Source organism: Hippocampus comes, unplaced genomic scaffold (assembly GCF_001891065.2).
Source record: "Hippocampus comes isolate QL1 unplaced genomic scaffold, H_comes_QL1_v1.1 scaffold92, whole genome shotgun sequence".
In the NCBI taxonomy this organism is placed as follows: Eukaryota; Metazoa; Chordata; class Actinopteri; order Syngnathiformes; family Syngnathidae; genus Hippocampus; species Hippocampus comes.
In genome coordinates, this window is record NW_017805379.1 from 1,412,545 (window position 1) to 1,433,872 (window position 21,328).

At 42.4% G+C, this 21,328-nt stretch overlaps 3 protein-coding genes across 13 annotated transcripts in view; all 3 read left to right on the plus strand.

Annotated features, from left to right (window-relative positions):
• Positions 1-6,659, plus strand: part of pcnt (pericentrin) — a 37,313-nt gene extending 30,654 nt beyond the window's left edge. For 6 of the 9 annotated variants that reach the window (XM_019872450.1, XM_019872453.1, XM_019872451.1 and 3 more), the window contains 12 exons: positions 369-508; positions 1,197-1,326; positions 1,746-2,438; positions 2,789-2,956; positions 3,297-3,509; positions 3,603-3,826; positions 3,916-3,995; positions 4,091-4,229; positions 4,481-4,599; positions 5,513-5,663; positions 5,799-5,980; positions 6,265-6,659. In XM_019872450.1, coding sequence (XP_019728009.1) covers positions 369-508; positions 1,197-1,326; positions 1,746-2,438; positions 2,789-2,956; positions 3,297-3,509; positions 3,603-3,826; positions 3,916-3,995; positions 4,091-4,229; positions 4,481-4,599; positions 5,513-5,663; positions 5,799-5,980; positions 6,265-6,308 — 2,283 coding nt within the window. In that variant the 3' untranslated portion in view covers positions 6,309-6,659. Of the gene's footprint in view, positions 1-368; positions 509-1,196; positions 1,327-1,745; positions 2,439-2,788; positions 2,957-3,296; positions 3,510-3,602; positions 3,827-3,915; positions 3,996-4,090; positions 4,230-4,480; positions 4,600-5,507; positions 5,981-6,264 lie in introns of those variants that run through there. The other 3 variants (XM_019872458.1, XM_019872459.1, XM_019872456.1) reach the window with 3 other exon arrangements.
• Positions 6,660-7,925: 1,266 nt separating this feature from the next.
• On the plus strand, positions 7,926-14,952 carry senp2 (SUMO specific peptidase 2). Of its 3 annotated transcripts, none has more exons than XM_019872507.1 (17): positions 7,930-8,333; positions 9,074-9,135; positions 9,221-9,333; positions 10,364-10,427; positions 10,525-10,606; positions 10,738-10,888; positions 11,057-11,163; positions 11,297-11,373; positions 11,470-11,518; positions 11,713-11,770; positions 11,870-12,019; positions 12,212-12,343; positions 12,870-13,094; positions 13,180-13,259; positions 13,701-13,785; positions 14,026-14,121; positions 14,343-14,952. In XM_019872507.1, exons 1-17 carry the CDS (start codon positions 8,188-8,190, stop codon positions 14,403-14,405), a joined length of 1,740 nt encoding a protein of 579 aa, XP_019728066.1. In that variant the 5' UTR covers positions 7,930-8,187; the 3' UTR covers positions 14,406-14,952. The 3 variants fall into 3 exon arrangements, 2 of the variants coding, with proteins under 2 accessions (XP_019728066.1, XP_019728065.1); XM_019872506.1 differs by having other exon boundaries at positions 7,933-8,333; positions 11,713-11,785; XR_002168529.1 differs by lacking the exons at positions 13,180-13,259; positions 14,343-14,952 and having other exon boundaries at positions 7,926-8,333; positions 11,713-11,785.
• A 320-nt stretch (positions 14,953-15,272) lies between these two features.
• LOC109517372 (transformer-2 protein homolog alpha-like) lies at positions 15,273-20,621 on the plus strand. Its single transcript, XM_019872510.1, has 8 exons — positions 15,273-15,470; positions 17,506-17,645; positions 18,268-18,415; positions 18,554-18,742; positions 18,957-19,072; positions 19,150-19,293; positions 19,365-19,435; positions 20,010-20,621. The coding sequence occupies exons 1-8, from the start codon at positions 15,438-15,440 to the stop codon at positions 20,018-20,020; spliced, it is 852 nt and encodes a 283-aa protein (XP_019728069.1). The 5' UTR covers positions 15,273-15,437; the 3' UTR covers positions 20,021-20,621.
• Positions 20,622-21,328: the final 707 nt, after the last annotated feature.

Consider the following 21,328-nt stretch of genomic DNA (forward strand, 5'->3'; position numbering starts at 1 on the left):
CATGAAAATGTGATTCTATATTAAAAATGACACAGAAGATTTCATTGGTATCCCAAATGTGAAAATTACTCCTTCATGGTTCATCATTGTACCTCATGGAAATATTATATCCGCTAAATTGACCTCACAGGTTGACTGTAGAGGAATGCGAAGAGACTTTGACGAAGGAACGGGCGCTGGTCCAGGAGCTGAAGCAGCAGCTGGAACGAGAACGAGCTCAACCGGCTCAGGGTGTCCCCTGCCAACTGCCGGAAGACCGTTGTGATAGGCTCCTTCACCCCTCCGCGACCCTTGTGAGGTTAAAGTGGATCGGAAAATGGATGGATGCATGGAACTCTAGAGTATTCACTTTTTAATTCCATCTCCAGGCTGACCCCAGAGGTGATGCTGACAGGGAGCATCTACAGGCAGAATCCCAAACAAGATCAGAGCTGGAAGAGACGCAGAAGCAGCTGAAATATGCACACGAGACGCAGCTGGAGCAAAAGAACAAAATACAGGCACTCGGGTACAAAGCACATTTTTCTCATGAAAATGTGATTCTATATTCACAATGACACAGAAGATTTCCTTGGTATCCCAAATGTGAAAATTACTCCTTCATGGTTCATCATTGTACCTCATGGAAATATTATATCCGCTAAATTGACCTCACAGGTTGACTGTAGAGGAATGCGAAGAGACTTTGACGAAGGAACGGGCGCTGGTCCAGGAGCTGAAGCAGCAGCTGGAACGAGAACGAGCTCTCAACGTGCGGCAAGAAAATGAGGTGGAGCAAAGACTGGAGGTATGGACTAAACTCTGATGCCATTAAAGCGATTAAAGGCGTTTCTGGTGTTCTGTTAAGACTGATTTATTTACTGGGGTCTGTTATCACACAAAGAATAATCAAATTAGCAAAGTGTCAACACTTTGTGTCTAGCGTGTGCACAATCATGAACAGATATTACATAAACGTTTGTTCAATTATTCTAGTCAACTCACCTTTACATGATGCTCATCAATTATCTTATCCAACCTAAACATCACACTTCTGCCACCAGGTTATGCGAGCATCTTCTGAGCAGCAGAGGGCCGAGATGCAGTCCCTTCAGGGTCTCATGGAGCAGGAGACGGTGGCCTGCAGCAACCTGACTCCTTCATGGTTCATCATTGTACCTCATAGAAATATTATGTCCACTAAATTGACCCCGCAGGTTGACTGTAGAGGAATGCGAGGAGACTTTGACGAAGGAACGGGCGCTGGTTCAGGAGCTGAAGCAGCAGCTGGAACGAGAACGAGCTCTCAACGTGCGGCAAGAAAATGAGGTGGAGCAAAGACTAGAGGTATGGACTAAACTCTGATGCCAGTAAAGCGATTAAAGGGGTTTCTGGTGTTCTGTTAGGACTGATTTATTGACTGGGGTCTGTTATCACACAAAGAATAATCAAATTAGCAAAGTGTCAACACTTGGTGTCTAGCGTGTGCACAATCATGAACCGATATTACATAAACGTTTGTTCAATTATTCTATTCAACTCACCTTTACATGATGCTCATGACAAAAAGCTAAATTTTGCCGCTTAACTCATATTCCACAACACAGTATTATTCAAAATTTCGTGTTTAGACTAGTGGATGCGCATAGAGCATATTGTAAAAAAAAAAAAAAAAAGGGATGACATTCCCTTTATTCTATTTTAAACGTGCATAGTCTGTCATTTGATACTCTTATCTAACCTAAACATCACACTTCTGCCACCAGGTTATGCGAGCGTCTTCTGAGCAGCAGAGGGCCGAGATGCAGTCCCTTCAGGGTCTCATGGAGCAGGAGACGGTGGCCTGCAGCAACCTGAGACGTGAGCTCCAGATCGAGCAGTCCCGCAGCGTCGTGCTCGAGAAGCGTTTGGACGACTTGCAGAAGAAGCTCGAAGACGAGCGCCAGCACTCGGCCGAGCAACGCGAGGAGAACACCCGTCTGGAACGCCTCTTGACCCAATCGGAATCCCGCCTGGCCGAAATCCGCTCCAAGCTGGCCGACTCCCACCGGGCGCTGGACGAAGAGCTAGAACGCTGCTCCAAACAAATGGACGACATCAACCGCAGACATGAAGTCGACGGCGCCCGAGACAGGAAGTTCATCTCTGACTTGCGCTTGCAGCTGGAGGAGGAGCGAAGGCGAGGGGAGGAACTGGCGGCCTTGGCGGACAAACTGAGAGCGGAGGTCTTGGAAAGCAGGAGGAGACTGGATGAGGACAAAACCCGGGAGGAGGCTTTGAGGGAGCAGAAAAGGAAGGTTGACTCTGCTTTGGAGGCGCACCGTGCAGAGCTCAGTGAACTGAAGGACAGGATGCAACTGCTGAAGAACAAGGAGAGAGAATGGGAGAGGGAACGCCAAAAGGGCTCGCAGGAGCAGATGGAGAGGGAGAGAAGGCAGGAGAGCACCAATAACAAACTGGTAAAATCTGTACACTGGGGTTCTTGGATTACAACAGGCCTAGCATCAAAGTTTACTGGTTGGGCCAGTGCAAATTTCATGAATACGGCAAAATTTCACATTTAATATTCGGTATTTTGAGTTTTAGATATTTAAATTGATCAATCTTCATTGATCTTTTCGCCACTCTGCAAACATTCTTTGAGCGTCAGGTTGAATCCTTTCACGAGGAATTGCTTCAACAAGATTAAAGAAAAGGTTGAACGTTACATATTCCGTTTGGATTTTATACTGCAAAAAATATATATACAGCAATGACAACATGCCCTGATAGACCCCTTGAACCCTCTTTTTCTTTACTTTCCCTGAAGCGCGACTTGGAGTTGTTGAGGCAGCAAGACAGGCAGCGCATGGAGGAACTCCAACACACTTTGAGCAAGCTCCAAAGAGAGCAGCGAGACATGGCGGCTCAGAGGATGTCGGGACAGAGCGCCGATGCTGCCAATGCCGATGTCCAGCCCTCACAACATCGCCAGCAGGTACAAGAGAACAATTTAAGTGTAGAACTATTGCACATTTTATGTTAAGAAGGGATTTGTTGGGTGACCAGACTTAATGAAAATTGTCTGAACCGCAGAAAAACTTTTTTTTTCCTCCCTCCATCCCCTTTGGCTTTCTAGCTCCAACTTGAGGTATGAACACTGTTTGGGGACAGTGAACTCAACTCACATCACAATAGCAGTCCTTTGGCAAATACTGGCCATGTTTTCTTTGAAACCTGGGTTTCCTGGATTAAAATGTCAAGCTCATCAAGAACTGGAGATTTATATTGTTAGATTACTTACGAATGACGTAGTGCCTTTTCCCTATTTGCTATAGGTGGCGCCTACTCCCTCGTCCGGCTTGCTGGAGAAAATCCTGAGCAAGAATGCCGAGTTGACTCATACTTTGACGTCGCTGAGCCAAGAGAAGACCGCCCTCAAACATAAAGTCACTTGCCTGGAACGCCAGCTGCACCGTGCCGAGAATGAGCTTGCTAAAGTACCCATCGAGAGTGAAAACATACCCATCAGCGAAATGGCCCCCAGCAAGGTCGGTCGCTTGGCTGGCTATTCCCACAAAGTTTTCTCTCTCTCGCTCTCGTTCTCTAGTTCAAATACCAATTTGTAATGTTTTCTTTTCCAGGTGCAGCGTTTATACGAGCGCTACCTGCGCGCCGAGAGCTTCCGGAAAGCTCTGGTGTACCAGAAACGCTACCTGCTCCTGCTGCTTGGAGGATTCAAGGAGTGCGAGCAGGCCACCCTGTGCCTGATCGCCACCATGGGGGCACGACCGTCGCCACTGCCTCCGTGCCGGAGGCCCCTCGGAAGATTTCGGTCAGCGGTACGAGTGGTCATTGCCATCTCGAGGTGCGGATCGAACGAGTGGTGTGGGGAGACTGATGAAGAATTAATGTTTTAGTACTTGTGAAACTGAAACTAAATCTTTCACTTGCTAGAATGAAGTTCCTAACCAGGAAGTGGCACAAAGCCATCAGACGATTACCTGGCTGCGCAACCGTTAACGTCCACGCTCCAGGTCAGCTCTTTAGATGCACACCATTAACGCCATTTGGGGATTTCGTGTGTGTGCGCGTGTCTGACTGTGTCAGTTTCACTCTGTGTCCATCCTAGGGTTGAAAGGCGAGGTTTTAAGAGAGCAGCAGCAGCAACAACATCAGCGGGCTCGTTTGAATTCCGAGTCGCCACCAAACAGAGACACAGCATCTGCTCTTGTCTCGCCCAGCAAGTCACACTTCAGGTTGCACAACAGGTCTGCTTCGCCTCACATAGAAACTATACCAGCTCTGACAAATCCAACATATCCAGACTTTTTTCCTTATTTAAGATCACACTTCAGGTTGCACAACAGGTCTGCTCGCCTCACATAGAAAATACACCAGCTCTGAGAAATCCAACATATCCAGACTTTTTTCCTTATTTAAGGAAGAGAGCTTTTTGACTCGCGTGGATTTGTTATGAACGCTGAATGAACTATAAATGATGTCACTCCGCTTTTTGTAGGTCCTGTTCCAGCTCAACTCAGGCTTCCGCGGCAATGTCTCAAGAGCCAGAAAAGTCTCTGACTGAATACATCAACCACCTGGAGAAGGTCCAGCATCGACTGGTCGGTTCCAAGCCAGGTGAGCATTAATTCAAGGCAGCCAGCGCCAGTGGATTTTAATGAGGTGGATTCACAGACGGGTTTTACGTCGACACTTGGGTGTCTTTCTTGGATCGCTTGCTTTGTCAGTTTGAATCACAGGAGGTAATCTCACGATGGGAGGTATTGAAATGTTCAATTAGAGCATTTTGTTGATCGTTCTACACAGTATAAGTCCGGCCATACAACAGAGCATGTGGCTAGTTTGCAGAAAAGACCAAGCCCATGCGATGGTAGGAAACAAGTGGTTGCCTTTTTGTGGCTATTGGAGGAATCCTTCTGTCGTGACTCAACAAACTGGTTGCTGACATTACTTGCTGAGCTGAAGTATCATACGCCATAATAGGCCGGGCCTTTATGAATGATTTGTATCAACTTCCATAGAAATAATAAAAATGAATCTATTTTTCATTATGGATAATGTACAAAAATAGATTCTTCTTCCCTTGATGGACATTTTTTTTCATCCTAAATTGCCCATCAAATTGTATGGTGAAAGGCTAACATTGCATCCTCTCCAGTACTTTCCTGCTTTTTTTTTTTCCTCAAGCACATACTTTGCGTCAAACGTTTCCAACATGTCGAAGAATAGCGTTGGAATGGCCACCACGTCTTTGGCAATGTAAATTAGAAAATCCTATATGTTTGGGATGGCGATTTGGGGAAGCCTCACCCTATTGTGATAGTGACCCATCAATCCAAAATTGATGAATCACCCAGTTTTATAATGAAATCATAACATTTTGGACCAAATGCGGTGTGGTCTGACAACAGCACTTAAAAGCATGCTTCCTCTCACTTTACAAGTAACCACGATCCACCCAACCCCAATGTCGTCTTGGGACTACGTTGCCAAATGTCCTCTATCGTCCCCCCGCTCCAACCTAGTACAGCAGACACAATTAGTCCCACCCAGAATCATGGGATGGACTTCACAGATGACCTGTTCCCCCGATATGATTGGCTATCGGCAGCGCTGGCTACGGGAGAACAGGACGTGGCTATACCTGAGCTGCTTGTCACCTCTTTACCTGCACAGCCCAGGTGAGTGCGAGTGTTCCCGCCCGCACGTGCTGTCCGAGTGCAAAAGTTGCACACAGTGCTCCTCCTGGGATGGCTGCTGACGGCTGCTCGGGTCACCTTCAAGCACATTTTCCCCCTTGTCTCCTGTTATTTCAGTGGATGGATCTTTGATGGCAGCACGGTGGATGACTGGTTAGCATATGCCCCTCACAGTTCAGATGTCATGAGTTCCAATCTGGGCTGCGGCCTGCCTGTGTGGGGTTTGCATGCTCTCCCGGTGCCTGCGTGGGTTTACTCGGAGTACTACAATTTCCTTCCACATACCAAAAACATGCATGGTAGGTTAATTGAAGACTCTAAATTGACCGCAGTTGTGAATGTGAGTTTGTCTATGTGCACTGAGATCGGCAGGGGACCAGTTTGCTGTATACCACCCTGTCTCTCGCGCAAAATCAACTTGGGTAGGATAGATAGCTATACTGTGTGTGTGGGTAGGATCGATAGATATAGTGTGTGTGTTATATAATATGTTATATATATACACCTCTCTTTTCTCCCCTCACACTAACTCTTTATAACATAAGATAAAGAATAGTGACATTTAAACCGCCTTGTCTTTTAGGTCCTTCTGTTCTCCAGCATGACCCCAAGAAGTGTGACCACTGATACCGTCAGTATCTCCTGTGTGTGCAGCTGTCTTTGCCTTACGTCAATGTAATATCCAAAAGTGTGTTTTATACATGTATATAGTGTTTAAGTTTGTGAACAAAGTATTTTTTAAGCTTTTATATCTTTTTTTTATGCATCTCACAGGTATGCCGGTCAAATGACTTTTCCCCACTTATTTTAATATTGTATTTTTCTGCTTGTGTTGTGCATCATCAAATGCATGTTTTTTTTTGTTTGTTTGTTTTGAAAAGTCCTTGAGCCATACATGCTGGTTGTACCTTGTTCTGGCCATTTTATATTAATGTTTCTACCGTTGTAATAATAAATAATTTTAAATGTGATTTTTACCATTCAAGTGACTAGTCTTTGGTTTATTCGTTACCGTACCAACCTTACTACTCTCTTCCCCTCCTTTCTTCCTACCATCCTGTTTTACCCTACCTCATCCCATCTGCCTCTGTCCTACCTTCTTTCCATCCTTTCCTTCAATCCTTCCTTCCTTAATCAGTCGATGTCAAAGGGGTTTCAGAATGCTTATCTAAAGAAGTTCAATAGTAGTACAGATTGTAATAAAGATAATTACTTGAAGAATTATTATATACAAACCTAGGCCATTTTGAATTCAACTAATATTGTGTAAATATTGGACCCAATCTATTTGAAGAAATCCAAGCTCCAGAAACAGAATTCAAATTTAGTAGATAAGAGTTTTTTTCTTAGATTTTGTGAATAAATGCAAAACCAAGACATCCACTGACAATGATTATCATGAAATGGCCATGAAAACAAGAAGAACGGTCATATGTAGACTCTCAGAACATACATCTTTAACCTGTCACTACAGTTCGGTAACGCCCAATTATGTGAAAACTGCTAAAACAGATTTTCTCCATTCAAAACTGGAGGCAAACACCTTTGACAAATTAGACCTGTCTCTCTTCTGGAAAAGATTAGATTTGATTATCTCATCGAAAAGCATAATTTAGTGGTAATTAATATGGCTTTAGAAGCAACTCATCAACAGCACCAAATAAAGAAACAAATGGATGAAAGTGCAAATGGTGTAAAGAAATATGCTGGTGGTGCAATTGTTTTTCTAAATGAAAGCATTTGATACAATCAAATATATAATATTCAGAAACACATTACAACAATTATGGAAATGTAATACTTGCACAAGAGCCGGGGTAAACTTACATTAAAAAAGTACTTAATCGAACTAGATAAAGGATTTGCTTGGACATTGTGTGGGGTATCACAGGGGTCAATGTTGAGTCCGAAATTATTTAGCATCATTGACCTATGCGAGAAATAAGTATTATTCAAATTTATATTATTTGCAGACAATGCAAATACTGTATTTAGTGCAGGTGAAAATGTACTGCAAATCAATTTCAAAAACAAGCTCACTAAATTTGAACAAGACCAAAATTATTCACACACACAAATACATATACATATACTGTATACACACACGCACACGCACACACACATCGTAAAAACCGAAACAAATCTCTTTAGTTATTGTTGACAATTACGTAATATGGACAGCGGATTTCAGCCTCCCCAATCCTCTTCTCCTGACGTCTTCTTGGTGTCAACGTCTTTAGGTGCGTTCGTTTTATGAATGAGAACGACCGCACTATGCTGGAAAAGTGGTCTCCTGTTGGAACTTTGAACCCCGCCCACTCGATGAAAAGACTCCAGATACGCCTGGCGCACATTGTGACACACCAAGCTAGAAGCTAAGGTACTAAACTAGCTTCGCTTTAGATACCACTGTGTCGTACATCTTTTTTCTCTGTTTGGATACGAAGAGAGACCGTCCTGGCCCGTGAAGAGGACCATCTTGTCATTTTTTTCACATTTGTCTGGGATGTATGAATGGATATTTGACGGAATCTCGTCGTTGTTCGAGCCCGCCACGGGGCAAAACCGCCAAGCTAATAACGGGGAGCTGGCGAGCACACTAGCACGGCGGCGAGAGAGCCACGGCAGACCGGTCAAGAGAAACTACCAGAGGTTAGTAACCGATCAGTTAACACTCGATTTTGGTTCTCCTAAAATAAGTTGATTCTGTCATCGTTATAATCGACTGACTGACGTTGTTTTGAGTCTCTGCGTGCCGTTATATTACATTATCCACGCAAGCTAGCGAGCTAGCTCAATTTGACACCTACGAGTTCATTATAGGTATATAGATTCATCCCTTGGGGGAATTGAAATTGTCACAGCAGTTGTTTTCAAAAATACAATGCACTGAAATCGCTTCACACTGATTTCTCATTCACCTACTGATGGCCCAGTATCAGGAGCAACTGGGGCTTCAGTACCTTGCTCAAGGGCTTCTTCGACATGGTCACAAATTCCGGTGATCGAACCCACAACCTCTGGGTTGGGAGACGACCACGGCCACTGAGGCATGCCGCCCACAATTCCACAAGGAATTATACTAAACTTGTTATTCGCAATTATTGTACAGTACGCTCAAAAATCATACTTGAACAATGAGTACACTATATTTCATCAGAAATATTTCATCAGTCTTGTCTCGCAATTAAAAATGAAACTATGTTGTCTTTGCGTTCATCTTAATATGAGGCCCAGATGAAAATCAAATTTTTTAAAAACTGATGAATCATTAACATAATTCAAGACTTGACTCAGGTGTGTGAAATTCTGAACTAGTCTTATTCTCTCGTATTGGAACTGCTTACATAACCTGCACATCTCGTGTTAATGTCACTTTCTGCCTCTTCCAGTGTTGATGCAGCAGAAGGTGTTGGCCAGAGCGAGCAGGTTGCGGCAAAAAGACGAAGGCGAGGTCTGTGCATGGAAAAGGAATCACTATTTTCTTGCGCTGTCTTAAAAATGTCCGAATCAATTTATTTATTTATTTATTTAAGTAGATGTGGTGATAAGTTTTGTCAAGAAGACTGTGGCCGGGGTCGCAAGTTTGCTTCGGTTGCACAAACCACTGATATCAACCCCCAACGAGCACAGACACTATAAGGACACGCAGGTTTGTGTTTTCGCTATTGAATTATTCATTTTGAGGGGTGGGGGATTAATTCTAATCAGCTATTTAAAACCGTTTTAGAGTACTTAGATTACTTTTGTGAAAGTAAGACATTTACTTGTCATGACATCCGCTAGCCAGAGGCAGAGCTGCACTGTAATTGTTGTCTCTTACTTAATAGTGATTCCAACCTGGGTGCCATCAAACTTCACTTGATATGTCTGAAAATTATTAATTACTATTGTACTTATTTCAGTATTTTTGTTCGGTGGTGCGCAGTGATCGTTTTTCTTTTTTTTTTTGTACAATTAGTGTCTGGGTTCAGTTAAGGTTATACAACATACATCTTTTTTGCTTTAATGCTTTATTTTATATTGCACTTATATTGAACTGTGTACAGTTCTTTTCTGAAACATTTATTTTGTGCAATGAAACACTTTCCCCCCCCCCCCCAGACTGCAAATTTTGTCCCCCCCATCAAAATCAGTTCTGTTACACACATGCTGCCAAGAAGGTGCAACCATGAAACACAGACTTTTCTCCTTCAACGAATGACACGGTCAAACTGCTCAGATCAGTCAGCAATGGGTTCACACAAAGGACAACAAACACCATATGACAAAAACAACAACAGCAACAAAAACAGCTGAGCTCTTGAAAACTGCTGCCAACTACAGGGCCATCTTGTGGAAACAAATAAACCAAAAAAGGTTTAGAAACACTAAATATGTTCCATGGGAGATCCCCGCTACACTTCTTTACTGTTGCGAAAAACAGGAATGCATCTGCTGTTGATTGTCTGATTTACCACTAATGGTCAGTCACGTGAATTCAATAATGCACAATCAATTTTAGCTAATAATTTGACAATTGATTAAAATCAGAAACAGGATTTTTGTGAAGAAAATCTGAGATTTTATTTTAAGGCCTTTTTGCCCAGCCAAGTTTATGTTTTTGAGTAGAGGGTGTTTTTTTATGTCTTAAATTTTTTTATAAATAGCTTTCAAAAACATTATTTCCTGTGTTGATCCAGTCTGTCACTTTGGGAATCAATGAGCTGCAAACGCCGTGGCTGACGAGCCCGGACTGGAGAATGGGTGTGTATAGACAATTGCAAAATTAACAAAAATGTCATTTATCCACCATACGCTCTCTCTCTGTATAATCTGTTTTAATTTGGTTCATTGTCCGCAGATAAATCAGGGATTGGAACGTGCGATAGGGCTGCACCCAAGCCTTTCAAGAGCTCCTTGCCTCCTTTAATGAGGAAATTCAGGCAAGTCGTTTGTTTTGACCGCGTCAGCTTTGGGATGGGGACAAAAGGAACAGAAATTATGTGTTCATAATTTTTTTTTAATAATAACAATAAATACTTTGGCACTAAATTGTTATGCCTTATGTGTACAGTGGAAACACAGTGTCTTCTGAGAGGAGAGGCTCCCTCCAGCTGCTGCCTTCACGGCCCGCTGTGAGTGTGGGAATGCCCAATGCCGACCAGACCAGTTGCAACAGCTTTGGACACATTCGCTGCTACAAACCCAGCCTCACCGTGGAAGAGGTGCGTCGGGTTTAGGAATATGCTCGTTCATCCAGGTCATTAAAATTCTGAATCGATCGCAACTGGGACGGTTCCTGTCGTCTTAGAAAACATTTCGCCTCTCATCTGAACAGGTGAAAAATTGTTACATGGGAACATTTCAAATGTTTTTTTTTTCTTTCCCTATAGACGATCAAGCAGAATGACAAAGAGCACTACAGACGCTTGCTGGAGGTGGTGACGGAAAAATACAGCAGAAGCCAACCGTTACCTTTCAATCAAACAAAACCAAATGCGTGAGTAGAATCATACTCGATACCAGGATGCACCGATACCTCTTTTTTTTCCAGACGACTGTAGTACTTATATTTGAGTCCGTTGCGAACTAAGTACCAAGACTTGATAGTGCCATTACAATTGTTTTTGCAGTGTGTTGCTGTCCCACGGTGAACACACAGTGACGAGGAAACCCTTTGAGTCGACCCCCATAAAGATAGCCTATTCCCGTAAAGACATTTTTTTTCTTCCCCTCCGTATGCGTATTGTTCAGACAAATGTACAGCAATAAAATGTGCTAATGAATGTTGTTTGTGTTGGAACAGCGAGCGCCACTGTGCTCACACGGAGAATTGTATCTGTAAATAAGAGCAGGTTGGTGCAATTCTTTCTTATATGGAGATAATACACACAAAAGGTGGTCAAGACATTTGTGCTCAAGGGTCGAATTAAATTGTTCATACAGGGCCAGGGGGGTTACAAGGTCATCGTGGTACATCTTCATTTTGGGAACCTCCGATTTATTGTCCCTCTAACTGTGGCTGTAAATGCATTTTATTTTCTATCAGATGGGGTACCCTGCCTCTCAGCAAGTCTTACTCAGGAGCACCGGACGAGAGACAGCATGTGAGATGTGCAAAGGTTTTTTTTTTTTTTTTCTTGAAGTCCACACATTATCCTTGGTTTTAAATATTGGTATTGACCTGTTTGGTTTTGTTTTTTTAGAAATCAGTAGCCGACTTAGACCTCTCCACAGAAGTTGCCACTCGCCTCAATTTAGTGGACCGAGTGACGCCTGCCGTCAGCCCGGTGGTCTCCCACACACTCGCCACGCATGCACGACTCACAGATGACGATATACCCCGACTCACGAAGGTATGACTGCCTTTGACAGACGTCGCGTTTCTGTAAATTGTGTATTTGTGGCCCAATTCCATTTTTGCTTTCATGCTGAGAGGGCTAATTTCCCCCCTAAAGCAGAAGTCTCTCCACTGCACTTTTCTAGTAGCAGTACACCATGCAAACCTAAAAGGAAAGATTGTCTTTGATTTATTTGTGCCTTTGCAGGAGATGGCAGCTGAGGTGTGCGCTGCTCTGGCTCAGAGTGACGCCAACTTGGTTTTGAGTGCCGCTTTCAAGCTACGCATCACGCAGAGAGACTTGGCCACTCTTCAGGAAGGTGGCTGGCTCAATGATGAGGTATTTGTAGTGTGTATGTCATATGCCTTACATAGACTATGAATATCTTGAAGACCCTAATTTAAAAAAAACTTTAGTTTCTCTTTATTTTTCTAGCGCATCAGGTTTTTGAGATTTTTTTTTTTTTTGGAAACTTTGACCTATAAAAGCTTGCACAATACAGATAATACTTGCACTGTAATATACAGCTATGATGTTTCAGAAAATAATTTCACCTGTTACTGAACTTTACCCTTAATTCATAAATATTACAAATGATATTACTATGTTACATATTATTATTGTTCTTGTTATTCTTATTATTATTGTGACGTGATGTGCAAAGGGAAAAAAACGAGGACTGATTCGGCACCCAAAATATCTCGGAAAATAAATTGTTGAGCCACCTTATAGTTAGTTTTATAAATGTACAATGTAGTCTCAGTTCTCTTGTCTCTTTTTTTTTTAACAAACCTTTTATTTCAATATTCGTTTTAGTTATTTCAATAGCTTTCGTTCCCTGTAACAACCTTGTCCTCATGTGCAGGTGATCAACTTCTACCTGTCCTTAGTCATGGAACAGTGCTCCGACACGGCGACCGGAATGCGGGTGTACTCGTTCAGCACCTTCTTCTACCCCAAGCTCCGTGGCGGGCCGGGCGGGCACGCCGGAGGGCACGCCGCCGTTAAGCGCTGGACCAAAGCCGTGGACATCTTCCTCTGCGACCTCTTGCTGGTCCCGCTGCACATGGGTGTCCACTGGGCTTTAGCTGTGAGTCAACAACATCGCACTAGAATTGCACGTGTGCGTTATTTAAAAAAAAATTATATATATAATAATATGCCTCGTTTCTCAGGTGGTAGACTTGAAAGCAAAGACAGTGAAGTTGTATGACTCGATGGGCCAAAGGCACGATGCCATTTGCGGTCTGCTGCTGTGAGTCCTCGTGTCATCCCCCTCTTGCCATCTTTTTCTTTCAGCTTCTTCATTTAGAAGTGTGTGACTGCTGAAGAACAAGTTAATCACGTTAGGTTCATCTCCACCAAAAATACATTTTGATGACCGCTGCAACTTTTCAACCATGAAGCCCATTTCAAACATCATAACGTTTTTCAATTTTACCATCTGTCCGAATTTCTCACTCGGTTGAAACCATTCTGACCTCAAAAAGCTCAGTTCATTCATTCATGCTACTTTTTATGATATTCCAAACATTGGCAATTTTCGCATGATCCCATTGAGGAAATTCCTTATTAATGGAGAGGTTTAGCAAATTTGAACATAAACAATTGGATCAATTTCATGGTCTTCAGCAATCCGACAAAATTTCTCGAGAAATTGAATTTTCTAGTTATTGTCTGCTTCTTTTTTTTCCAGTCTCTACCTGAATGAGGAGCACAGAGCAAAGAAAGGCAGAGAGCTGGACACCACCAAGTGGACTGTAAGCTGCATGCGGCCCACTGTAAGGAACCCACTGGTACCATTACCTTAAATAATCTACATTGCTCCATCTGATTGGTGTAAAGTTCTCAAATTGTAAAAAAAAAAAAAAAAAAACTACCTCCTTACTTCACACTGTAATCAATTGCTGGGTGCTTCATCCATTCTAATTAAAAGAAAAAAAAAAAAAAAAGAAAAAGCATCACCTCGGCTGTAGTATATCAGGAAACATGCAATGTTAATGCTGTCCCTTTCCTTCTAGGAGATTCCTCAGCAGAAGAATGGCAGTGACTGTGGCGTGTTTGCATGTAAATACGCCCAATACATTGCTAAAGGAAAGCCCCTCACCTTTAGACAGGTATGCTTGTGAAACACGGACCTTTGTGTTGAGCGGGGGGCGGCGAGTGTGTGTAACCCGGTGTGTGTGTGTGTGTGTGTGTGTGTGTGTGTGTGTGTGTGTGTGTGTGTGTGTTTGTGGAAGAAGGGGCAACGTGTGTTGAGTGAGACTGACTGTGACTGAGTGAGTGACAAGACTGTTTCGTACCCAAACGTTAAAAGAAACATCTCCTTCCTCTACAGTGGCATATGCCTCTTTTCCGGAAACTGATGATTTGGGAAATTCTACATCAGAAGCTGCTGTAGAGAGTTCAGCGTGTCAACAGCCGACACTCCTGAAGGACTTGAAGTGTGAACACACACAATTTATTGGCAGATATTTGCCTGTTTAATCTCTGAGTTGTAATTGGAGACATTCTTTGGACAGAAGCAACAAGCATTGGCGTCCCTTGTTTTTGTATTGTGTTGGAAGTACTGCCACAAGTGCCTTTCAGTGTTTCTCACAATGAAACTGGAGAGGTTGACTTCATACTGAGCTGTGTCTTCAGACTGAGTTATTATATGCCAAGTCGCTTACATTATTTGCACCGTAGGCACACTAATTTATTCAAGCATTACTCCGGGAAAGTTGACAAACAGTGGATGGTGAAATTATTTTTTAATTTATGACACGATTGAATGAGAGTATATATTTTTGTTTTCCCCAGATCAATAAACTGCTAGTGAGGCACATCTGCGTACAGTATTTTCTGCATAGCAAGCTACTGTATACAAGTGCATGTTTAAATTCATGCTTTAAAATGTGATTTTTGAGTTGTTTTTCCCCCACCTGAAGTAAAAGTTTACAATATAACCTATGTATACATCATTATTTTGTGTGTTTGTGAGAGACTGACTGCCTTAATTGTGTCTTGATTAATAATCCACGACCGTGCCGCCACGACTTCAATCTGACTCGTCATAATTCCACTCCAATTTACCCACATCGATTTTTGACTCAGTTTTAGATCAGAAATTTTAAGGCTCGCCAACTGAAGTAATCCTAGCGAAACTTTTACGATCTGCGAAAATAAAGTGCTTTGAGGGCGCTATCGAGCAAATTATTTTATTTGCACAGTCTTCATACGGAAGTAACTTTTATTTCGAAAAACCCGGAAACGGAAAAGAACACTGGTCCTTTCATATTGGTTTAGCTGACTAAATGCAGCTTGTTCCAGTTTTGGTTGAGGTCGGCGACGAAGCGATTTGAGCTTTAAAAATAACTAAACTAATAAAAATACAAATTTAATCGTTCGACCACACTTAGCCTTAGGTTAAAAGGTGACTAGTGACGCGAGTATGAGCGACACCGAGAAAGATTTCAGAGATAAGGTGAGTTTTGGTTGACTCTTAACGAAATTACCGTGCCGGGAAAAGACGCCAAGGTAACGTTAGCCTATTAGCTCTATTGTTAGCTTTGTTTACCTATTGTGGTTATGGCAACGCATCTTTTCAATTCCAAACAAATGTATTATTGCATATTTTTTTGTGTAAATGATTAGTTTATCTCAGAATTATATTCGGATCATTACTCGAAGCTTGCGGCCTACAACGAGCCGCCTTCCTGTGACGAGGCCACGCCGCCTTGAGCCATGCTTTCATTCAACCGACGTGAACGTTGCCGACAGTACTAAAGCTAACGTTAATATTGCAATATTTGTGTCTGTAAATGTTTTTTGAGCAATATTCTACATTGTATATGGATCTTTTTATGACAAAGGAGTAGATTAGGCGACACTGAAAACAAAGATTGAGAGTGAAGTGGACCCACTACAAGAAAATGGCGGTCGTAGTGTCGCGTTCATGCAATTTAAGATGTAGTTTGATGTGCTTTTTTTAGAAATCACACTGCATTTGAGACGCTAGCTCCTAAAATTATACTAAATTATAAAATAACTACCCTACTTGGATATTATTCTGTGATATTTCCTCAGTTTTGTATTCATTTTTTGTGGTATTTTTTTTAATTGGGAAGAGACTTTATGGACACCCTGTATTGGGTGTCTTTCATTTCTTGCACCTTGACCACTTCATTCTCACAATAGCTCAACATTATTGTAGTAATTCACTTGGGCTGCGTTCGAAATCACTTCCCATCTAGCCATTTTGTCTAATAAATTGTACCTAAAGTATGCCATTTTGTAGTGCTGTTTAAAATTTATAGTGAGCGGAAGTCTTTTTTTTTTTTCTCATTATTATTAATTTATACGACTGATGGGGAGCACAACACACACACTCTCCGTTGTGTATGTTTTTGTGTGTGTTGCACACCACACACAGACCCAGTCAGTGTAACGGCTGAGACCCATGTCACTCAGCAAGCCATGGCCTCCCTTTTCAAGCCATCCACACTCAAAGCAAAAGATGCGATATAATGTGAGCATAGCGACTGCAATTGGACCAAAACCTACTTGCACCTTCCTTGAACATGTTTAATCCAGATCATTTTTTAAAAATCCGATTGATCAAAACTCGATCCTAAAACTATTATATTGCTGCAGCTCCTAACTCCTGTCCACTACAGAAAGCCACGGTATGTATGTAGTGATTAAGGAAACTGTAGCAAGTGTATGATTCCGAACACAGCCTTATATTGGAGTATTGTTTCCCCCATTCAGTGTAGCCCCTAATATACTCCTTTGTGCATTGTTGCTGTTATCTGGAAATGCTGTTGTTTTCTTTGTGCCTCTTGGTATTTAAATGCAACCAAACCAACAAACTTGCCTTATCACCCCCTTGTTTGTTCTTTGTCAAGGTTGAGTTTGGAAGAAAGAAAAAAAGGCGGAAGACGTTTCAGATGCGAAGTTGTTAATGTTTGAAGCCAATGCCGTTGATGCATGCTAATGTATGGGGAGCAGAAAAAAAGAAGCGCTCAAGATCCTATCCCTCGACTAGCGTTGTAATGGCAGATGGTAAAATTGGGGAAGAGGAGCAAAAAAGACGCCGTAATGTCAAAGAGAAGAAAGAAGAAATGACGGGTTGTTTTGAAGTAATGAAGTAAAAGAAGTTATGAAGTTATGATCAGAAGTTTGGCCGGGTAGGAGTAATTTCTTAACAGCCTATTATGTTGCTACTCTCTCTTCTTTCTCTAAATCATGCATGTTAAATGTTCCTCTATCTGTTACTCTCACTCGCTAGCGCCCACACACCCTCATGTTTATTTCAATCTTTTCTTGAGCTAAATAATTACATTGTCAATGTATTTGATGTGTATTTCATCCACAAAAATTGCTAATCTAAAAAAAAAACAAAAAAAAAACTCCTTCTAAAAGGTTTTGAGGGCGAGTGGAGTCACCCATTTTGTATCATTCTTTCTTGATGCCACTGTGGCTTGTTTAGTTTTAACTCTGCTGTCCGGTTTGTTCAGGAGCCACAGCCTGGCTCGGGGAGCTCCTCCCCACAGCGATCGGCAAAATCTGCCAGCCGCTCGCCGGCACGCTCCAAGGAAGGTTCCCAGCATTCCAGGTCGAGGTCTCGCTCGCGCTCCAGATCCAAATCCAAATCTAGGTAAGACCCTTTAACTCATTCAGTACCAACGAGTTAAGGGTTGCAAGATGTGCTCGTACTACAACGTGTACCACAGTAGCTCATCATTAAAAAGGGTACTGTTATTTAACTACTGATACTTGGACGCGCGGTATCCCTGATCTTGAGGTGTGTAGTTCAGAAGATGCCGAACAATTCTCCAGTAAGAAATAAAATGTCTTTTTCAAACTGCTTGTCAATCCCAGATAAAATTTGGTAAAACTACGAAAAGAAATGAAGCAGCAGCAAGAAGAAGATTGAAGCAGTTTATATATTTTAAACAAGGCTACATATCACAGCAGTGGAAAGAAATCATGACGTTTTTAATGACTGAATTGCCTTTGTTTTCTTTGAAAGTGTTGTTTTATTTGCAAAGAATGAACTTGAAATTCTTTAGTTTTTCCATTTATGATGCCACCTACTCATCCACATTCGTCAACCAAACATTCCAGCCTCAAAATGCTCAGCCCATTTCAGTTGAAATTGAGCATTGTGACAAATTTACCAGTTCAATCCATGACAACTTAAAAAATCTGCACCTGATTTCTGCTTTCCAAGTAAAAATCGCGAATGTCTTGGGTGACTTCCTTCTTCCCGTTCTTAGGTCTCGTTCCCACCGGAGCTCACGAAGGAACTATTCCCGCTCTCGCTCCCGCTCCCGCCGCCGCCGTTCCCGAAGCCGCTCTGGCAGCCGGCGCAGGAGCCATAGCCGCTCGCCCATGTCCAACCGACGCAGGCACATTGGCAACAGGGTAACTATGCAGTACATTGTTTCTCATGATTTGTATACAGATACAATCAAACTTAATAAGCCGATCAATATTTTGTCATTTTAACTGTCTGGGTTCGGTGTTTGTGCATTATTGTTGAACTTGTCCTGCCGCTAACAGGCCAACCCTGACCCAAACACCTGCCTGGGCGTGTTTGGCCTGAGCCTGTACACGACTGAGCGGGACTTGCGGGAAGTGTTCTCCAAGTATGGCCCCCTGGCAGACGTCAACATAGTCTACGACCAGCAGTCCAGACGCTCCAGGGGCTTTGCCTTCGTCTACTTTGAGAACTATGAGGACTCTAAGGAGGTGAGTATTGCTTACTCTGGAATTGTTTGACTTTGGAGGCTGTGGCAGAGAAAAGTAAAGTATGAAGTATATTGTTGACAGTTCTACATGAAGATGCAAGCAAAGCTCCCCCCACTCCCATTAGGCTGATTACAATGAAGCTCTTCTCCTCACTTCAACATAGTTGCTTGACCAGAGCAACGTTTTTACATTGGACGGTCCTTTTGGTGTACAGGCCAAGGAGCATGCCAACGGAATGGAGCTGGACGGCCGACGAATCCGCGTGGACTTCTCCATTACCAAACGAGCGCACACCCCCACACCTGGCATCTACATGGGACGACCCACATAGTGAGTGTTTTCATCACCACTCTGTCGGCTGGAAAATGTCGGATCATGTCACGAAGCTTCGTCACTCTTGTTTTCAGTGGCGGAGGCGGCGGCGGCGGAGGGGGAGGCGGCTCATCAAGGCGTATGTCGAGGGACTACGACCGAGGCTACGACCGCGGATATGATCGCGGCTATGATCGGGACTACGATCGCTATGATGACCGGGAGTACCGATCATACAGGTAGGCGTTCTGTGTCCGGTTATCTCATGTGCCTGATGGTTTAATCGAATTGCTTTTATTTGTCCAAACAGACGAAGATCTCCATCGCCGTACTACAGCAGAGGATACCGCTCTCGATCCAGATCACGATCCTACTCCCCACGTATGTATGACACCCGATAAGTGGGCAACACGCATGATTAGTGCATTTCCTCAGGAAGTGGGTGGCAGCTTGCATTTGTTTTGACTTCAGAGGACCAAGAGTCTGCTGGAGGAAAAGCATTCATCTTCTTGTAAAAATGCATTTTTGTGTTGCACATTGGCAACTCCGAATTCAATAAATTTGGAGTTCAGTTCTGGCGCATGCCAAAATGTACAGATATCTAAGATGGAAACGGATATGATTAAAAAAAATTAATCCATATACTACACCAGAATATTAAAATGAGAGCATTATTTATGAAATATTCAAATTTTACAAAAATAGCATTCCAGACCCCCATCTCTGTGCAGACATTGGTAAAGATAATAGCGCAGTCATCGGGTTATAAGTGATTAGTAAAGGTGAATTATCTGGTACATTTTTCCTCTTGAGGGGAGACGAGACAGATGTCAATTTGGGGTGTGGGATTCATCCACTCATGAAATTTCAACTGAGGCCACTATATGAGGAAAAGCGGTGTTCATGTATGGACTAATCGTTTTAAAACATGTCTCCCTCTCATTCTTTCCACCAGGTCACTACTGAGCAGTGAATCGTCCATGTTCTTTCTTTTTTTTTTTTTTTTTAAAGATGTCTTTTTTTTTTTAGATGTTTTGACCCAGTCACAGCACAGCACACACACCTACAAAGAAAATGCATGGGGATAAAAATTAACTGTAAAAATTCAGAGGATAACATACACAATGTTCCTGATCTTGAATGTTGGTTTGCTAAAATCTGGACATTTTTTGGGGGGGGCAGAACCAAAAAAAGCAACATTTAAAAGAATAGAATTTCGTTTTGTAGTGTAAAACTGACTTTGGAGTCTAGATGTTTTTTTATACAAGTAGGTTTGTCCACTTGGTAGGTTTGAATGCAGCAGCTTTTCTTCTTCAGTTCAACTTCCCTGTCGTAACATTTGTCCGCATTAGGCTCAAGTCATGAGGACACAATTCACAGAATAAGTTCTTACTGAAGATGTTTGACACGGTGAGCTTCCTTATCGAAATTCCGAACACAGTATAATCTGTATATAAATGGCTTGCGTCCCTTCTGCAGTTTGTTATATACCGTATATTGGAGGTCTGATTTGTATGTGTCATACATTTGTCATGTGGATTTTCAAATAAAAGCTGAAAGCATTGTCGGCCTGTTTTTTTTCCATTTACATGTTTCTTCAAAATTGTGCCATGACAGTATAGTAGTGCAAATATTGTCTGAAGGCATGACTGAGGCCGATTAAAGAAATAGTTTACACACGCTCATGAAGACATCAATTGATTGGGAGCAGATAACCCATACCAAGTACATAGTTTTGACAGGATTCAACAAGGTAAATGTAATATTAATGTCACGTGATTCGATGTGTGGTCTATGCAAAATCACACGTGACCAAACATGGAAAACAGTTTAGTGCGCTTTGTGTATGCCGCTATAACTACCAGGTTAGTGGCACAATTCGAATATGTCAGAAAAATTGTCTTGGGAGATCGTTAGGTACACGTCTTTCCTTTATACAAGTATATGTGTAAAAACACGAGGCTAAACATCGGCTATTGTCGTCTCAGGTGTTGCTGTGACTTGCGTCGTGTTTAAAAAAAAATACATCATAGACATTTAAAGTTCCCGCATGTGGTGTCCCTTGGCCATTCATGTGGTTGAGGAGGAAGTGCTTCTGCACGTTTCGCCGAGTACGGAAGTAAGTGGGACATATACCGGATCTGATGTCGTACTCTCCAATCGACCGATCGGAGCACTTGTTTATCAAATACCATCCAGCAAGAACATTTTCAAAGTGGATCTACGTTTTTTTTTGTGTCATAAAATGTAATGGTTTCGCGCTGCCACTCCGCT